General features: G+C 37.5%; 1 protein-coding gene across 18 annotated transcripts in view; it reads left to right on the top strand.

The window, feature by feature from the left end:
* Positions 1-20,572, top strand: part of LOC123852770 (nucleoporin SEH1) — a 167,648-nt gene that overhangs the window by 55,058 nt on the left and 92,018 nt on the right. For 15 of the 18 annotated variants that reach the window (XR_008507057.2, XR_010407335.1, XR_010407336.1 and 12 more), the window contains 4 exons: positions 2,581-2,701; positions 15,118-15,260; positions 16,388-16,526; positions 17,329-17,462. Coding sequence is in view for 13 of the 18 variants with exons in the window: in XM_045887055.3 (XP_045743011.2) it covers positions 2,581-2,701; positions 15,118-15,260; positions 16,388-16,526; positions 17,329-17,462 (537 nt within the window). In the remaining 5 variants the exon portion in view is untranslated. Of the gene's footprint in view, positions 1-2,580; positions 2,702-15,117; positions 15,261-16,387; positions 16,527-17,328; positions 17,463-17,542; positions 19,460-20,572 lie in introns of those variants that run through there. The other 3 variants (XM_045887063.3, XM_054510369.2, XM_054510371.2) reach the window with 3 other exon arrangements.

The raw sequence follows: 20,572 nt of genomic DNA, 5'->3' as shown, positions 1-20,572 counted from the left end.
TGACCAAAAAAGAAGACCGTGAACTTTCTTTGAGGGTAAATTAAAAAAAAAAAAAAAGGACAACAACTCTAATGAGCTCACTTGGGTCATATGTTCTCCCCTATGTAATTCACTGTGCCAAGGGGTAGGTTGGAATAAAATACTCTGTTTGTTGAGCCTGAACTTAGGTCTACTTCTGTGCGTATGTGTGTGTATGCATGTACATCAGTGTACGTATATATGTACAGAGAGGAATGCAGCTGATAGCCCCACCAGGTCCACATGATGTAAAAAGAGATGGGCTCCTCAAAGAAGGGGGGCTTAGCAGACCAACAGGTCATGTCCAACATAAACATTTAATAGGGATTTCAGGCCTGGAGTCTGGTATTTATAAAATATAAACAAAAAGGTCTAAAGAATTATTTCAGGTTGGCAGTCTATAGCTTATTTGCCTGTCTCTGTAAATTTTTTTTGGAACACAGCGATGCCCATTTGTTTCTGTTTTGTTCAGGGCTGCTTTGTGTTACAGTAGCCGAGTTGAGAAGCTGTGACAGAGACTGTAAGGCTGACAAAACCTGAAATATTTTGCTGGCTGACTCTTTACAGAAAATGTCGACCCCTGCTCTGTACACTTGCTCCTTGTATGTAACTACTAACAACTTTCAAATTTGAGAAATGCTTTTTAAAGGAAGTTCAAGTGTAGTCAAATTGAAATTAAGTTAGAAAGCATGATTTCTTGAACATTTAGAAGACATGGTTTCTAAAGAGAAAAGACATAACTTTTCTTCATGGTAGGAAATTTATTTTTTTAGGATGGCTGAAGAATTGACTTCCAAAAAGTATTAGAAATTATTGATAGTAAGAGAGGAACCATAAAACTGGAAAGCAGCAAGACAAGTATAGAAACATGAGATACTAATAAAAAGGAGATGACAAAGTAAGAGGAAGAGGAAAAGAAATACGTTAGAAAATGTAGACCAGAGGGAGCTACTACTTCATTTGACACGTGTGTGTGTGTGTCCGGGGGTGAGGGGAGTGGTGAGAATAAGCTCTTTTTAATTTATTTGATTAATTTTTTAAAAGATTTTTTATTTTTTAAGTAATCTCTACACCCAGCATGGGGCTCAGACTCACAATCCTGGGATCAAGAGCTGCATGTTTCACTGAGCCAGCCAGGCATCCCAGCTCTTTCTTATTTTTATTTTTATGTATTTATTTTTATCTATCAATCTATTTATTAAAGATCTTATTTATTTATTTGACAGAGAGTTAGCAAGAGAGGAAACAGAAGCAGGGGGAGTGGGAGAGGGAAAAGTAGGCTTCCTGCTGAGCAGAGAGCCCGATGTGGGGCTTGATCCCAGGACCCTGGGATCATGACCTGAGCCGAGGGCAGACACTTAATGACTGAGCCACCCAGGCACCCCTCTTTCTTATTTTTAATTAAAGTATAGTTGATATTACAATGTTTTCTTAGTTTCAGGTATACAACAAAGCAGTTAACAACTTTATACTTTTTTTTTTTTAAGATTTTATTTATTTGTCAGAGAGATAGAGAGCATGCACACACAGCAGGGGGAGCAGCAAAGAGAGAAGCAGGCTCCCTGCTGAGCTGGGAGCCCGGTGTGGGATTCGATCCCAGGACCCAGGGGTCATGACCTGAGCCAAAGGTAGTCACTTAACCAACTGAGCCACCCAGGTGCCCAACTACTGTATACATTATAAATGCTCTCCATCAGAAGTGTAGTTACCCTCTGTCACCATGCAAAGTTATTACAATATTATTGACTGTATTCTCTATGTAGTACTTTTCATCCCTGTGACTTATTTATTTTATAACAGGGATTTTTGTACCTCTCATCCATCTATTTCACCCATCGTTCCAGTCTCTCCCCTCCAGGAACCACCACTTTTTTCTCAGATGTGTTTGAGTCTATTTCTGTTTTTTTGTTTGTTCATTTGTTTTTTTCGTTTCCACATCTTTAGATCTTTATGAGCATAATTCAGCACAGTTCTCTACAAGTATGCAATTGTATGGAGAGCCCTTGTTTTTATCTTAAAAATTGTGTATTTTGCAATCTAATTTTAAAGATGGTATTGTCTGATATATATTTAATAAGATTTTGAAATAAAGTTGACATGTAGAAGGCAATGTTACCTTTTATTCTGGGCCTTGAATGCCCTTAACAAACTGCTGTGTGCCGTTAGGATTATGTTGTCCCTGGGTTGAGAAGCAGAAAAACCAGCGATTTCAATGTAGATTGCAGAGTCCAACTTGGCTGTTATCTTCACTTCCTACCCCAAGCCTTGTATTGTTCAAATTCATTTGGGTGTTGGTGTACTAACTGTGTTCCTAGGTCTTCTGAGCTTGTGCATTCAATTTGAGATGTTAAATTTTAACAGTGTCTCAGTGGGTGGGTCAGGGGAGGAAAGTGGAATGGGGGCAGGAAGAAAGTTATTGATACACATAAAACAGCTAGACCTTCATTGCCTAAATTGTGAATTACAAATACTGAGCACATTGGTGGTCCTTTTTGCAACCTTCTAGTGTGGTCTTCAAAGTAGTGAGTTTGCTTTTGTTACTTGGCATTTTATTTCTTACAGATGATTGTTCCTCTTGCTGGAAAACATTTTGAAGACAAGAATCCACACAATGACTTAAGCCACACTAGTTTATTAGAAAATGAGAAACTTACATCACTGACAAGCTTGGAGGATTTTTCTGGTACTGTAAAGTGACTTGTGTTTTCCTAGTCTCCACGTCTTTCTACTTCTTTGTTTCAGTAGTTACTATGCCAGCTTTTTGTTTGTCTTCTCCTTTACCTCCTCCCTACCAGCACTCACATGGTGTGTTGAGTGATGGAATTTTTAAAAACTTATTTATTATGAATCCTGATATGATTATGCTCATCCCTCAGTTTATTATCATTAGGATACAGAATATAAAGCACTATGTTAAGAAATTGGGGGAACAATGAAATATTTAGTCTCTGCTCTTTGAAAGTTCTGCCAAGTGAGAGAAGAGATGCACTGCTAACCCTCTGACTACCTTAAGTATACCTCAACGGTACAAATTGTGCAGGATTCATAGGAGGGTGACAAATTAGTTCTGATTGAGGAAAGTATCTGTGAAGCTTTCTTAAAAGGGGATGCAGTTTTTCCTTTCTCATGAAAAGACCCATGATAAGCCTTAACATAGATTTGGGAAGAGAAGTATATTTCAGGAAGCGGGATAGCTTCTGTAAAGGCGCTATGGTGGGGGCATTTTAGACCATGTTTGGAGAATAGTTAAACTTGAGGTTTTGTGTGGCAGGTTTACAGCACCTGTAGGAGGCTATTTTGGGAAATAAACTCAGGCAAATAGGAAGGGACCAAATTAATTACAGCTTTGAAGGCCAGGCTGATGAGCTGAGTGGGATAAATAATTATAAATTCATGATAGGTTTTGCTGCCAGTGTTTAGATATTTTTGGATTATAGAATTGTGAATAAGGAATCATTGACTGAATTCATACAGACCTTTGTTTTAGTAGGCTAGGTTTTTTAAGGCTCTTAATGCTGATTGCAAAACTATTCTCTTGAAAAGGCAGTGGCAAGTTATAATATCATTACTAGTGATTGAGAGTTCTAGTTTTACTCTGGCCTTGCTGGGCTGTGTGTTAGAACATTAAAAACCATTGGTAGTGTTTTGCTTATTTACAGTTTTTTGGTTTGATGAAAGTTGAATAATTTTTATTCCTATCTATTGGTATTCAACTTTGCTATATATTGTTTTCCTTAGTTGCATCTTTCTCAAGATCAGATATTGTTTGAAGTTTCACTTTATGCTTAATCATTAGTTCACCTAGAATTTGTTTTTACTTCTCCTGTGACAGGCTTATCTGTCCCTTTTTGATAGTTACCCTTTGGCACATCATTTTCTGTCTTTTTAAAAAGATTTTTATTTTTTTGTCAGAGAAAGAGCGTGTGCACAAGCAGGGGAAGTGGCAGGCAGAGGGAGAAGCAGGCTCCCAACTGAGCAGGGAACCTGACATGGGACTTGATCCCAGGACCCTGGGATCATGACCTGAGCCGAAGGCAGACACTTAACTGACTGAGCCACCCAGGAGTCCCAGCACACCATTTTCTGAATAATTGTGGCGCCTGGGTGGCCTTTTTCCCACTGATCTTTGATGCCACATTTATTCCAACTTTTGCTATATGCCAGAATTTTTTTCTGTGCTATTCTCTCAAGGAAGATTAAATAGTTTGTATTAGAAGGTTCACAATGATTTATAGTTGAAACTATAAATAGTATTTTCAGTACAGATGTTAAAACAAAATCACATGGACTATTGACCCATGTGTTTTTTTTTTTTTAAGATTTTATTTATTTGCGAGAGAGAATGAGAGACAGAGAGCATGAGAGGGAGGAGGGTCAGAGGGAGAAGCAGACTCCCTGCTGAGCAGGGAGCCTGATGTGGGACTCGATCCCGGGACTCCAGGATCATGACCTGAGCCAAAGGCAGTCGCCCAACCAACTGAGCCACCCAGGCGCCCCGACCCATGTGTTTTTATCAACCTTTTTAAAAAATTTTAATTACAGTATACTTAACATACAGTGTTATATTAGTTTCAGGTGTACAATATAGTAATGTATTTGTTTTGTATAATGTTTTGTATATTACTTAGTGTTTATCATGTTAAGTGTACTCTGGTTCACATATTTCACCGGTTCCCCACCAGCTTCCCCTCAAGTAACCATCAGTTTGAACTCTAGTTAAAAGTCGGTTTCTAGGTTTATCTCTCTCTCTCTCTCTGCCTCCCCTTTGCTTGTTCATTTCCTAAAATCCACCTGAGTGAAATTATATGGTATTTGTCTTTCTCTGACTTATTTTGCTTAGCATAATACTTTCTAGCTCCATCCATGTTGCAAATGGCAAGATTTTTTCTTTTTAAAATTTTTTTTAAAGGTTTTTATTATTTATTTATTTGAGAGAGAAAGAGAGAGAGGACAAGTGGAGGGGGAGGGGGGTCGGTGCAGATGTAGAGGCAGACTCCCGCTGAGCAGGGAGCTCGAGATCATGACTTGAGCTGAAGGCAGATCCTTAACCGACTGAGCCACCCAGGTGCTCCAAGATTTTATTCTCTTTTATGGCTGACTAATATTCCCCTGTGTGTGTGTTTGTGTGTGTACCACATCTTATTTACCCATTCACCTGTTGACACTTGGGCTGCCTCCATAGTTAGGCTATTCTAAATAATGAGGCAGTAAATGTAGAGGTGCATGTAGACTTTGAATTAGTGTTTTCTGGTTTTTTTTTTTTTGGATTGGGTTAATTAAATTTTATTTATTTTCCCTTATTTTTTAAAATTTCTAAAATTTTTTTTTCAAGATTTTTATTTTTTTTTATTTGACAGAGAGAGACACAGCAAGAGAGGGAACACAAGCAGGGGGACTGGGAGAAGGAGAAGCAGGCTTCCCACTGAGCAGGGAGCCCGACACGGAGCTTGATCCCAGGACCCTGGGATCATGACCTGAGCCGAAGGCAGACGCTTAACAACTGAGCCACCCAGGCACCCCTAAAATTTCTAAAATCTTTTAAGTTTAAATTCAATTAATTAACATGTAGTGTTTAATTAGTTTCAGAGGTAGAGTTTAGTGATTCATCAGTCTTATATAATACCCAGTGCTCATTACATCACATGCCATCCTTAACGTCCATCACCCAGTTACCCCTTCCCCACCCCCCCCAGCAGCCCTCAGTTTGTTTCCTATGATTAAGTCTCTTACGGTTTGTCTCCCTCTCTGATTTCATCTTGTTTTATTTTTCCCTCCATTCCACTAGGCTCCTCTGTTTTGATTCTTAAATTCCATATATGAGTGAGATCATATGATAATTGTCCTTCTCTGACTGACTTATTTCAACTCAGCATAGTACCCTCTGGTTCCATCCATGTCATTGCAAATGGCAATATTTCTTTTTTTTGATGGCTGAGTAATATTCCATTGTGTATATATACCACATCTTCTTTATCCATTCATCTGTTGATGGACATCTGGGCTCTTTCCATAGTTTGGTATTGTGGACATGCCATAAACATTGGGGTGCAGGTGCCCCTTCGGATCACTGCATTTGTGATCACTAGTAGTGCAATTGCTGGGTCGTAGAGTAGCTATTTTCAACTTTTTGAGGAACCTCCATACTGTTTTGCAGAGTGGCTGCACCAGCTTGCATTCCCACCAACAGTGTAAAGTTCCCCTTTCTCCGCATCCCCGCCAACATCTGTCGTTTCCTGACTTATTAATTTTAACCGTCTGACTGCTGTGAGGTGGTATCTCATTGTGATTTTAGTTGTATTTCCTTGATGCCAGGTGATGTGGAGCATTTTTTCATGTGCCTGTTGGCCATTTGAATGTCTTCTTTGGAGAAATGTCTGTTCATGTTTTCTGCCCACTTCTTGATTGTATTATTTGTTCTTTGGGTGTTGAGTTTGATAAGTTCTTTATAGATTTTGGATATTAGCCCTCTATCTGATATGTCATTTGCAAGTATCTTCTCCCATTCTGTTGGTTGTCTTGGTTTTGTCAACTGTGTCCTTTGCTGTGCAAAAACTTTTTATCTTGATGAAGTCCCAATAGTTCATTTTGCCTTTGTTTCCCTTGCCTTTGGAGATGTGTCTAGCAAGCAGTTGCTGTGGCTTAGGTCACAGAGGTTGCTGCCTGTGTTCTCCTCTGGGTTTTTGATGGATGCCTATCTCATGTTTAGGTCTTTCATCCATTTTGAGTCTATTTTTGTATATGGTGAAAGGAATTGGTCCACTTTCATTCTTCTGCATGTGGCTGTCCAATTTTCCCAACACTATTTGTTGAAGAGACTGTCTTTTTTCCATTGGATATTCTTTCCTGCTTTGTCGAAGATTAGTTGACCATAGAGTTTTGAGGGTCCATTTCTGAGTTCTCTGTTCTGTTCCATTGTTCTTTGTGTCTGTTTTTGTGCCAGTACATACTGTCTTGATGATCACAGCTTTGTAATAGAGCTTGAAGTCTGGAATTGTGATGCTACCAGCTTTGGTTCTCTCTTTCAACATTCCTTTGGCTATTCGGGGTCTTTTCTGGCTCCATACAAATTTTAGGATTATTTGTTCCATTTCTGTGAAAAAAGTTGATGGTATATTGAGAGGGATTGCATTAAATGTGTAGATTGCTCAAGGTAGCATAGACATTAACAGTCTTTGTTCTTCCAATCCATGAGCATGGAACGTTTTCCATTTCTTTGTGTCTTCCTCAATTTCTTTCATGAGTATTCTATAGTTTTCTGAGTACAGGTTCTTTGCCTCTTTGGTTAGGATTATTTCTAGGTATCTTATGGTTTTGGGTGCAGTTTCTGTTTCTTCTGTCTCATTGTTAATGTATAAATGTGCAACTGATTTCTGTGCATTGATTTTATATCCTGCCACTTTCCTGAATTCCTGTATGAGTTCTAGCAGTTTTGGGGTGGAGTCTTTTGGGTTTTCCACATAAAGTATCATATCATCTGCAAAGAGTGAGAGTTTGACGACTTCTTTGCTGATTCGGATGCCTTTTATTTCTTTTTGTTGTCTGATTGCCGAAGCTAGGCCTTCTAGTACTATGTTGAACAGCAGTGGTGATAGAGGACATCCTTGCCATGTTCCAGACCTCCAGAATGATATTCACTGTGGGCTTTTTGTATATGGTGTTTATGATATTGAGGTATGTTCCTCTATCCCTACACTGTAAAGAGTTTTAATCAAGAAAGGATGCTGTACTTTGTCAAATGCTTTTTTCTGCATCTGGGAGGATAACAGAGTTGCGGAGTCCAACTTGGCTGTTATCTTCACTTTAAAGTTATTGATACACATAAAACAGCTAGACCTTCATTGGCTAATTTTTTATGGTTTTTTCTTGTTCTTTGTTTTATTAATGTGATGTATCACAGTGAATGATTTGCAGATGTTGAACCACCTTTGCAGCCCAGGAATAAATCCCACTTGGTCGTGGTGAATAATCCTTTTGATGTACTGTTGGATCCTATTGGCCAGTATCTTGGTGAGAATTTTTGCATCCATGTTCATCAGGGATATTGGTCTGTAATTCTCCTTTTTAGTAGGGTCTTTGTCTGGCTTTGGGATCAAGGTAATGCTGGCCTCATAAAATGAGTTTGGAAGTTTTCCTTCCATTTCTGTTTTTTGGAACAGTTTCAGAAGAATAGGTATTAATTCTTCTTGAAATGTTTGGTAGAATTCCCCTGGGAAGCCATCTGGCCTTGAGCTCTTGTTTGTTGGGAGGTTTTTGATGACTGCTTCAATTTCCTTGCTGGATCTGTTCAGGTTTTCTGTTTCTTCCTGGTTCAGTTTTGGTAGTTTGGTAGTTTGTAGAAAGTGGTCACTTTTCTATTTATAGAATTGAAGCAGTTCTTTTCTTAGATCTCCAGTTGAGTTCATTCACAGGTGTTCAGAATGATTTGATAGCTGTCCAGCTGAATTCCTGGAACCAGACAAAGGTCTCCTACTCCTCTGCTATCTTGTATTCTCTGTTTGTATTTTTTAGATAAATACCCAATAGTGTAATTACTGGATTGGATGATAGTTGTATTCTTAATTTTTTGAAGAACCTCCATACTGTTTTCCACAGTGGCTGTGCTAGTTTACATTCCCACCAACAGTGCAGGAGGGTTCTTTTCTTTCCATATCCTTGCCAACTCTTGTTGTTTTCTCATGGTTTTGATTTTAGCCATTCTGGCAGGTATGAGGTGATATCTAATTGTGGTTTTGATTAAATGCAACCTGATAATGACTGATGTTGAGCATCTTTTCATGTGTCTGTTGGCCATCTGTATGTTGTCTTTGCAGAAATGTATGTGCATGTCTTTTGCCCATTTTTAAAAATTGGATTATTTGGTTTTTTGGTGTTATATTAGTTCTTCATATATTTTGTTGATTGTTTCCTTTGCTGTTCAGAAGCTTTTTATTCTGATGTAGTCCCAATAGTTTATTTTTGTTTTTATTTCCTTTGCCTCAGGAGATACTGCTACAAAAATGTTTTGGCTAGTTTCAGAGAAATTACTGCCTGTGCTGTTTTCTAGGAGTTGTATGGTTTCAGGTCTCACATTTAGGTCTTAAATCCATTTTGAGTTTATTTTTGTGTTTGGTCTAAGAAAGTGGTTCGGTGTCATTCTTTTGCATGTTGCTGTCCAATTTTCCTAACACCATGGCTCTTTTCCCATTAAATATTCTTGCCTTGTTTGTTGAAGATTAATTGACCATATAATTGTGAGTTTGTTTCTGGGCTTTCTGTTCTCTTGATCTTAGCGTTTATTTTTGTGCCAGTACCATATTGTTTTGATTACTACAGCTTTGTTTTGTATCTTGAAATCTGGGGTTGTGGTACCTCTGGTTTTGTTATCTTTTTCAAGATTGCTTTGGCTATTGGGGGATTTTTGTGGTTCCTTACAAACTTTAGGATAGTTTGTTCTAGCGCTGTGAAAAATACTGTTGGTATTTTGATAGGGATTGCATTAAGTCTATAGATTGCTTAATGTTATATGCACATTTTAACAATATTTGTTCTTCCAGTCCATGAGCATGGATATCTTTCCATTTGTTTGTGTTGTCTTCAATTTCTTTCATCAGTGTTTTAGAGTTTTCAAAGTACAGGTTGTTCACCTCCTTAGCTAAGTTTATTCCCAGGTACATTATTACTTTTGCTGCAATTGTAAATGGGATTTTTAATTTCTCTTTATGCTATTCATTATTAACGTATAGAAATCGATTTTGTATCCTGTAGCCTTACTGAATTTATTTATCAGTTCTAGTAGTTTTTTGGTAGAGTTTTTAGGGTAGTCTATATATGGTATCATGTCATCTGCAAATAGTGAAAGTTTTACTTCTTCCTTACCAATTTGGGGTCCTTTTATTTCTTTTTGTTGTCTGATTGTGGTGGCTAGAACTGTTAGTACTGTGTTAAATAAAAGTGGTGAGAGTGGACATTTTATCTTGTTCCTGACCTTAGGGGAAAAGCTTTCATCAGTTTTCCCCCATTGAGTGTGATGTTTGCTGTGGGCTTTTCATATATGGCCTTTATTATGTTAAGGTATGTTCCCTCCAAACCTACTTTGTGGAGGGTTTTTATCATGAATGGATACTGTAGTTTGTCAGATGGCTTTTTCTGCATCTGTTGGAATGTTCATATGGTTTTTATCCTTTCTCTCGTTAATATGTTGTATCATGTTCATTGACTTGCGAATATCAACCCACCCTTGCATCACAGGAATAAACCTCACTTGATTGTGATGAGTTTTTTTTAATGTATTGTTGGATTCGGTTTACTAATATTTTGTTGAGGATTTTTGCATCTCTGTTCAACAGAGATACTTGCCTGTAGTTCTTTTTTTAATAGTGTTTTTACCTGATTTTGGTATCAGGGTAATGATAGAATGAATTTGGAAGCTTTCTTTCCTCTTTTAGTTTTTGGAAGAGTTTGAGAAGAATAGATACTAACTTTCCTTTAAATGTTTTGTAGAATTCACCTGTGAAGCCATCTGGTCCTAGACTTGGTTGCATGTTTTTGATTACTGATTAAATTTCTTTGATGGTGGGACACCTGTGTGGCTCAGTCAGTTGGACATCTGCTTTCAGCTTGGGTCATGATCCTGGGGTCCTGGGATCGAGTCCCGCGTCAGACTCCTTGCTCGGTGAGGAGTCTGCTTCTCCCTCTTCCTCTGCCCCTCCTCTCTCTCTCTCTCAAATAAATAAATAAAATCTTAAAAAAAAAAAGTAAAATAAATTTCTTTGCTGATAATCAGTGTGTTCAGTTTTCCTATTTTTCCCTGATTCACTTTTGGGATGTTACATGTTTCTATGAATTTATCCATTTCTTCTACGTTGTCCCGATTTGTTATCATATAATTTTTCATAATACTCTCTTAAGATCCTTTGTATTTCTTTGGTGTCATTTGTTAATTATCTTCTTTCATTCCTGATTTTGTTTGAGTTCTCTCTCTTTTAAATGAGTACTGCTAAAAATCGATCGATTTTGTTATCTTTTCAAAGAAACAGCTTCTGGTTTTATTGATCTATTGTTTCTTAGTTTCTATTTCATTTATTTCTACTCTAATCTTTATTATTTCCTTCCTTCTACTGTTGTTGGGTTTTGTTTGTTTTTTTTCTAGCTCCTTTATTTGTAAGGTTAGATTGTTTGAGATTTTTCTTGGCTTCTTGAGATAGGTCTGTATTGTCACAAACTTTCCTCTTAGAACAGCTTTTGCTGCATCCCAAAGATTTTGGACTGTTGTATTTTCATTTTCATTTGTTCATGTATTGTTTGATTTCCTCTTTGATTTCTTGTTGACCCATTTATTGCTTAGTATCATGTTATTAACGTCCATGTAATTGTGTTCTTTCCAGATAGTTTCTTGTGTTTGATTTCTGGTTTCATAGTGTTGTGCTAAGAAAAGATGCATGGTGTGACTTCAGTTTTTTTGAATTTGGGGAGACTTGTTTTGTGGTCTACTTTGTAATCTAATCTGGAGAATATTTCTTGTGCACTTGCGAGTATTCTGTTTTAAGATGGAATGCTCTGAATATATCTATTAGATCCATCTGGTCCAGCGTGTCATTCAGAGTCACTTGTTTCTTTGTTGATTTTCTGTTTGGATGATCTCTCCATTGCTGTAAGTGGGGTGTTAAAGCCCTATATTGTTACTGTGTTACTGTTGCTTACATTTTGCATATTTGTTATCAGTTGCTTAATGTATTTGGGTGCTCCCATGGTGGGTGCATATATATTTATAATTGTTATATCTTGTTGGATTGTCCCCTTTATGTTTATATAGTGTCCTTCTTTGTTTCTTGTTACCTTCTTTGTTTTATACTCTATTTTGCCCGATATAAATATTGCTACCCTGACTTTCTTTTCACTTCCTTTTGCATGATACATGCTTCTTTCCTTCAATTTCAATCTGCATGGTTCTTTAGGTCTGAAATGAGTCTCTTATAGTCAGCTTATAGATGGGTCTTGCTTTTTCATCCACTCGGTCACCGTGTATCTTTTGATCGGAGTGTTTAGTCCATTTACATTCAAAGTAATTATTGATAAGTATGTATGTACTGCCATTTTGTTACTTGTTTTTTTTTTTTTTTTTTTTTTTTTTTAAAAGATTTTATTTATTTATTTGTGAGAGAGAGAATGAGAGAGAGCACATGAGAGGGGGGAGGGTCAGAGGGAGAAGCAGACTCCCTGCCGAGCAGGGAGCCCGATGCGGGACTCGATCCCGGGACTCCAGGATCATGACCTGAGCCGAAAGCAGTCGCTTAACCGACTGAGCCACCCAGGCGCCCATTTTGTTACTTGTTTTATGTCTGTTTATGTAGTTCTTCTCTGTTTCTTTCTTCTCTTGCTCTTTTCTCAGGGTTTGGTGGCATTCTTTAGTGATGTACTTGGATTCCTTTCTCTTTATTATTTCCTTTTCTATTACTGATTTTTGATTTGTGGTGATCATTAGGTTTGTATATAACATCTTCTGCATATAGCAGTCTATTAATTTGATGGTCGCTTAAGTTTCAACCCATTCTTTACTTCTCTCCCCTCCACGTTTTAGGTATATGTGTGTGTTTTAGCTATGTGTCATGCTTTACATCCTTTTATTTTGTGAATCCCTTGATTAATTCTTATACATATACTTACTTTTACTGCTTTTGTGCTTCTTACCTTTCGTACTCCTACTTACCGTCTTTCTAGTTAAAGAATTGCCTTTTAACATTTCTTGTAGGGCTGGTTTAATGGTCTTGAAGTCCTTTAAGTTTTGTTTGTCTGCGAAACTCTTTATCTTTCTCTTTATTCTGAATGATAGCCTTGCTGGATAGAGTATTCTTGGCTGCATGTTTTTTCGTTCCAGCCAATTGAATATATCATGCCAGTCCCTCTGTCCTGCAGAATTCTGCTGAAAAATCCGCTGATAACTTTATGGGGATTCCCTTGCATGTAGCTGTTTTCTTTTCTCTTGCTGCTTTTATTTATTTTTATTTTTATCTATTTAAGGCATGGAGCCCAACGTGGGGCTTAAATTCACAACCCTGAGATCAAGACCTGAGCTGAGATCAAGAGTCCGATACTTAACTGACTGAGCCACCCAGGCGCCCCAGCTCTCTTGCTGCTTTTAGAATTCTCTCTTTATCTCTATTTTTTGCCATTTTAATTGCTATGTGTCTTGGTGTGGACCTCCTTGGGTTGATTTTGTTGGGGGCTCTGTGCCTTCTGGATCTGGATTTCTGTTTCCTTCTCCAGATTCAGGATGTTTTCAGCTGTTGTGTCTTCAAATAAATTTTCTGCCCCCTTTTCTCTCTTTTCTCCTTCTGGGATCCCTATAATGTGAATATTACTGCATTTGATGGTGTCACTGAGTTCTCTAAGTCTATTTTCACTTTATTATTTCTTTCTCTCTTATGTTCGGCTTGATTGTTTTCCATTATTTTGTCTTCCAGGTTGCTAATCCATTCCTGTGCTTTATCTAGTCTATTTAGTTCATCTATTCCATGTATTTTTAATTTTAGTTATGAAATTGTTCAACTTTGGTTCTTTTTTATGTTTTCTATTTCCTTTTTAAGGGTTTCACTGATGTCCTCTACTCTTTTTTCTAGTCAGTGCATATCTTTATGACCATTACTTTAAATTCTCCATAGGAATATTACTTATCTTAGGTCTATTGCTTTGATTTTTGTCCTGTTCTTTCATCTGGGACATGTTCCTCTGTATTTTGTCTAACTCTCTGTGTCTGTTTCTGTGTGGTTCGACAGTCAGCTACATCTCCTGCTCTTGAAAGTAGCTGCCTTATGAAGAGGTCCTGTAGTGCCCCCCAGTGCAGTTTCCCCTGTTTACCAGAACCTGGTGCTTAAGGGGTGTCTCCTGTGTGTGTTGCGTGTGCCCTGCTGTTGTGGCTGAGCCACTTTTGCCTTCAGTGCAGTCATCTGCAGTTTCTTTTGTCTGTTATGGGCAGGGTTTGGTCCCTGTGTTGTAATGGGCCAGTCTGGGGCTGCCTTGGGTTTGAGTTGAGTCAGACCAGGTGTTTCCAGAGCTGTGGTAGCACCAAACTGCAAGGCGCTTTCTCTGTGTTGTCCCCTGGGAAGCTTTCATTGGTGGGTGGGGCCTGCAGTCAGATTAGCTGTCTGTCTTCAGCCTACTCCTGGGACCACAGTCTTGATAAGTATGTGGTTATCTTTCTTTCTCCCTGGGGCAGAAGTCACTTTGGAGTGGTGCTGACCGTTGTCAGGGCTGCTTGCACACTGCCAGGCTTGTGGCACTACTTTGGATGTGCTCTGGCCAAGAGCATATTGGAAGGGGTGTAGCTGCAGGAGAACGTGGGGCAGGTTGCACTGTTAGCAAGTTACCTAGTGAGTGTCTTAGCCACACTGGTCCCCAGAGGTGTTTGTGTATCTAGACTGGGGAGTAGGGAAGGGAAATAGTGCCTACCAGCTCCTTTTTCCTGAAGTCTCCCAAAGATCCCTGCTCCTCCAGCATATACACCAAAATTAGTCAACAAATCTCCTACATACCCTAGGTGGTTTTCAGACTGTTGCTTCTGTGTTGTATCCCTGCAGGGTTGTTTGTTGTACTTTTTAAAGGCAGAGACCCCGTTTCCTTTTGCCCTCTTGGCTCTGCCAGAGCCAAGCCCACTGATTTTTAAAGCTCCAGGTGGTATGCCCCAGTGATTGAAAGAACTTGTGAAATTTGACCCCTGTGTTTTTCAAAGCCAAATGTCTTGGGGATTTGTCTTCCCCATGCCTAGGCTGCCTGGTGTGAGGGTCTGTTTCTCTCCCCTCTCTGCACCCTTGGAATCCCTCCCTTTTGATCCCATGGGTTTATTTAGCTCCTGACTATGTTTCTGCCCTTCCTATCCTCTTTGATGTGGCCTCTTCTCTACATTTAGCTGTGGAGTGTTTGCTCTGCCAGTCTTTGGATCCTTTTCTGGGTTATTCGCACTTATGTGGGTGTTATCTAGTTGTATCCATATAACGAGGTGAGTTTAGGGACCTCCTACTCTGCCTTCTTCCTCAGAAGTCTTTATCAATCCTTTTGATTAAATATTATAGTTCAGTCAGTACTTTAAAACGTTTCCTTTTTCTTTTTTTACCATTTTACCAATAGATGATATTGATGATGAAGAGTTTTATGATGAACATTTGGAGGCTTACTTTGAGCAACTGGCTATTCCAGGAATGATATATGAAGACCTAGAACAGCAACATCCAGAAAAAGATTTTAAATTACCTACAAGTGATCCATGTCAGGTATGTTCCAATCTTACGGTTTTTCAGAAATTTGACTTTAGAAAACTATTACTGGTCTCATTAGATATTACCATAAAACAGAAGCTTTTGGTTTTTTTTGGTCTCTGTTTTTCCAGATAGAAAGTGATGAGAAATACCTTGTCCGTCCTTTCTTGCTGCTTCTTACTTTTCCTTCCTCTGCAGAAAAATTGAAGAATATCACAATGAACATGTGTATGCCCCTCATCCAAATTAACCAATTGTTAACATTTGGCCATCTTTATGTTTTCTTTGTTCCTCCATGAATACTTTTTTCCTGTATCATTTAAGAGGAATTTGCAGATATTTTGACATGTCACCCTAATACTTTGACATTTTTTTACTGCAAATAAAGATATTTTCCTGCATAATCTCACTTCTGTTATCTAACTTTGATACAGTAATGTAAATGAATATACAGTCCATATTCACATTTATCCAGTTGTCTCCAAAATGTCCTTCACTTTTATTGTTTTTGATCTAGGATTTAATCAAGGATTACAGTTGCTTCTGGTTGTACTATCTCTTTAGTATTTCACTTTGGAGTAGTTCTTCCATGTCATTAAAGTTTTTTATGTAAAATGACCCATAAGCTGGTTATATCTGATTGCTTTTTTCCCCTCCTGATCAAAGATTTTGGCAAGAATTCAAAGTAAGCATGTGTATCATGAACAGGTTAAGATTAAACATAAGGATGATATGTGCTTCTACTTGTATCACATCAGGAGATGTAGAAATCTGTTGGTTCCACTATTGGTGATGTTGTGTTTGATAATCTTGGTTAATGTGTTGTTGGCTAGATGTCTCCTTGTGTAGGTGCCTTTCTTTTCTCCTTTGTTATCAATAAGTAATCTGGGGAATGATGCATTGGGGCCATGTGAACTTCCTATTCTCCAAGAACCTTTCACAAACTGGATTTAGTATCATTGCTTAGGCCTCCTAGAAACAATTATTCCTATGGTGATTATAATGGTGATGTTTCCAGTTCCTTCTACATTAATTACCTGGCATCCTTTTGTCAAGAAGTCATTCTCTGCTTCTCATGTTTTTCCCCTAAAACTTTTTGGTTTTAATTTAAGAAAAATACAGCTAAGATATTTTTTCAACAGGCAAATGAAAATGATAGCTATAAATCTCAATCAGAAAATAACAGCTCTCTGATTTCCCATGGCTTACACTCTTCAGGAAATTCTGAAACAATCCACAAAGAGTCTGAAGTAGGCCATGTTGTTTGTCTGCCTGGGACCAGTAAGTATTGAAATATGACTCCATTGTTCTTTTTTTTTTTTTTTAAAGATTTTATTTTATTTTTTATTATGTTAACTACCATACAGTACATCATTAGTTTTTGATGTAGTGTTCAGTGATTGATTAGTTGCATATAACACCCAGTGCTCATCACAACACTTGCCCTCCTTAATACTATTTTTCTTAAATTCTATTTGACTTTGCCTTTTTTCCAAAGATTCATTTCTTTGGTATAATGTAACCTGTATTAACTGTTGAATTTCTTCAAATTTTTAAACAATTTAAATGTTTTCAAAAGAATACATTAATATTATTAGAAATACTGTAGTGGGTATTGCTTGCATTGCTTATTACAAATGAGTGTGTTTTATTCAGACATTTGAGAATTAAAAATGAATTCTTCGGTCGCAGTTTGTCACATTTCCTGTTGTCTCTTACTGATGGTTACTTTTTCTTGTATGCAAATTGCTATATTTGTCATATGATTGTTAATTAACTAGGTTTACATAAAATAATTTGAATAGCAAGAAGCAATTATGGGGTGCCTGGGTGGCTCATTCGGTTTAGCATCTGCCTTCGGCTCAGGTCATGATCCCAAGGTCCTGGGATCAAGTCCACATCGGGCTCCCTGCTCAGCGGGGAGCCTGCATCTCCCTCTTCTCCCTGCCTGTGCTCTCTCTCACTATCTCTGTCTCTCTCTTTCAAGTAAATAAAATAAATAAAAAATCTTAAAAAAAAAAAGCAGTTATTAGATTACTGAGACTTTGACATTGCTCTATTAATTTTTTTTCTTGTATTTCAGGTAATTTTGTAGATACTGGAGATAGTAGAAGGCATATAGATGGTGTATTATCATGTTCTTCTAGTACTCAGAGAATTGAACAAGAGAAAGAAAGGGCAGACAGTTTGAAGGGTATTGTCCCACATCATGGCAGAGTAAGTTTATATGCATTTTCTTCAAATTTTCTATGAAAAGGATAAAAAGCCTTTTGAATGATATCAGGTTTTTTTCATAGTAACAACTGCTGATTTCTGGAAAATATAGAAAAAATATTAAGAAGTTTCTCTACTGATAATGTTTTATGTGTGTGTTGGTACGTATCTTTGAGATTACTAAGATTATATTAAATACATAATTACATACGTTTTCTTAAATTTAAATATTTTTGACTTGCATTTAGATCATTCATTTGAAAAGTTCTTCAGCTTGGTAACAGAACATTAAATAAAAAAGCAAACTGTTGATCTTTAACCTTGCTCAAGCATGTTTGTTTTCCATTCATTATTTTCTGTTTGTTAATAACAACCCATTACTCCTACACTTGAAACTTGGTAGTCATTTCTGACTCTTACCAATTCTTTGTCCCCTTTTTAAAAGTAATGTATGCCTCAGGGTTGTATGATGATTTTTAATTTAGAGGGAATGTGTGTTGGTATATATAGAGACAGTTACTTATCCTCATAGTAATCCTTTTTGATTAAGGCAGTAAGTGATGATGGAATTGTCATTTTAAAGGCAGTGAAGCTCAGAAAACCTAATTTCTCTCAGTGTGTTCTCAGGACTATGTCTTAGGTTTCCTCTTTATTTCCTTTACCACTACTCAAATTGAAGATGCTTACTACCTCATGTCTGATTTATTGTGCCATTCCATTATATTTGTCAACAACAGGTTAATTTTGTTACAATGGCTTTTAATTTATATAATACATAAAATATTTTCTGTGCCTCAGTGTTTCAAATTAATAATCCTTAAAATGCTTTATAATCTGGCCCCATATTAATCTGTTTTTCTCTTGTATGTTTCTTCTACAAATCCCTGTTCCTATTTTGTTTTCTTCCTTTCTTCCCTAATCCAGATTCTGATAATCTTTGCAATCTTTCAGGAAGTCCTTGGTTACTTTTCAGTAACTCTAGACTACATTTATTTTTCTGAATTCTTAGTACAGTGGTTGCATTCTACAGTATAGTACTTTTCCTTATATATAGGAATATTTTACTTATCCAAAAGTTGCTTAGTCAGCAGCTTCAAGAATTTCTTACTCATCCAAAGAACCAGTTTTGTACAAACAGTACAGAACCCCTTGCCTCAGGTAACCAGAGCAAGTGTTCAGAGTTGATGGGTTTTTCCTCCTAAGACAGTCTATGGATGCTTGGTCATATGTATAGTCATCTGAGTTATAATTACGTATAGTCATGGAGTTATAATATATCTAGTTAATAGTCCAGCCCTCAGCTGGTTAGAGATGGCCAATGAGAGAAGGGAGACAGTATCTATTAATCTTGATTTTGTCAAAATGTGGTATTTGATAAATTTTATAAATCTTTTCATGGCCATTTAATTTTAGGCTAAGGACTTTGTTCTGTTATAATAATTATTTTTCTAGGGCGCCTGGGTGGCTCAGTTGGTTGAACGACTGCCTTCGGCTCAGGTCATGATCCTGGAGTCCCTGGATCGAGTCTCACATCGGGCTCCCTGCTTGGCAGGGAGTCTGCTTCTCCCTCTGACCCTCCCGACCCTCCCCCCTCTCATGTGCTCTCTCTCTCAAATAAATAAATAAAATCTTTAAAAAAAAAAATTATTATTTTTCTAATTAGTAATTATTTGTCATTAAAAAACAATAGTTTTAATATTGTTGAATACTCACAAATTGCTTGGCATCTTGGTCAGGCCATTTTAAAAAGAATCATTGGTGGGGCGCCTGGGTGGCTCAGTTGGTTAAGCGACTGCCTTCGGCTCAGGTCATGATCCCGGGGTCCTGGGATCGAGTCCCACATCGGGCTCCTGGCTCAGCAGGAAGCCTGCTTCTCCCTCTCCCACTCCCCCTGCTTGTGTTCCTGCTCTCGCTGTCTCTGTCTCTGTCAAATAAATAAATAAATAAAATCTTTAAAAAAAAAAAAAGAATCATTGGTAACATCTTGATGATAGGTATGGTGCTTGGTAGTGTAGGTTATACAAAGATAATCTTCCTTCGTGAAACATGGTAGGAAAATAAAAGAAATACTTGGTTAACTATAAAATAAGGCAGAATCCTGGTTGTTGAATCTCATCATACTTATTGAAGGAAGTCTCCAAGTTCTGACTGAGTTACGTTCTAAAAGTTTTTTGGAGTTTTGAAGTCTTTCTAAGTAAAACCATAGTTTCTGATGATTCATTTCCAGTCTGTCTTCTAAAACAGGATTTAATCATAAGAGGGCCAGGTTCTAGAGGAGCATTCAGGCCCTATGAATGCAAAGTCCTGAAGCCTTCAGCTGTGGTTGAAGGAGGGCATCGAGTGTGGAGGGATGGTGAGAGTGGCCTCTGGCTGCTGAGGTTCCAGTGTGGAATGAGCACTTGCATTAAAGCTTTGTTGCTTAGATGGGGGGAGATTCCTACCTGTGGGTCAACCATAAACTATGTTACATTATTCCATGAGATGTCTTATTTTTCCCGTATCATAAGGTCATATGGTTTGTGTTACCATGAGGTGACAATTTTCTGTCCTCTTTTTGGCAAGATTAGCAGCCCATTTTTCTTAATGACATCTAAGGAACTCAGCATAGAAGCTACTACTTTTGAGTTCCCAAAATTTAACTACTAATAGCCTACTATTAACTAGAAGCCTTACTGATAACATAAGGAGTGATAAACAAATATTTTGTATGTTATATATGTCATATACTATATTTTTACAGTAAAGTAAGCTAGAGAAAAAATTATGAAAGAAATCATAAGAGAAATACATTAGTATTATTAGAAATACTATAGCCTGTATTGCTTGCCTTGCTTATTACAGCCATAATTTCTTTTCCTTTTTCTCTCTGTCCTGTGTTTTGCAGAAAGTGGTGTTGGTCCCCAATGTGTTGATGATATTCCACAGGTTCCTTAGACTCTGTTCATTTTTCTGAAGCTTTGTAATTTCAATTGTCCTATCTTCAGATTTGCTGTATCTTTATCCTGCTTGTGCACATCTGTTTTCAAACCCCTCTAGTGAATTTTTCACTTCAGTTAATGTACCTTTCAGTTCCAGAATTTCTGTTTGGCTCTTTTTAAAACTTATCTCTTTAT

This window comes from Mirounga angustirostris, unplaced genomic scaffold, assembly GCF_029215605.1.
Source record: "Mirounga angustirostris isolate CCGP_5_RB_7025 unplaced genomic scaffold, mMirAng1.0.hap1 SCAF_14, whole genome shotgun sequence".
NCBI classification, from domain to species: Eukaryota; Metazoa; Chordata; class Mammalia; order Carnivora; family Phocidae; genus Mirounga; species Mirounga angustirostris.
Note: the sequence above shows the minus strand (reverse complement) of the source record. Positions and strands in the feature narration are given on the sequence as shown.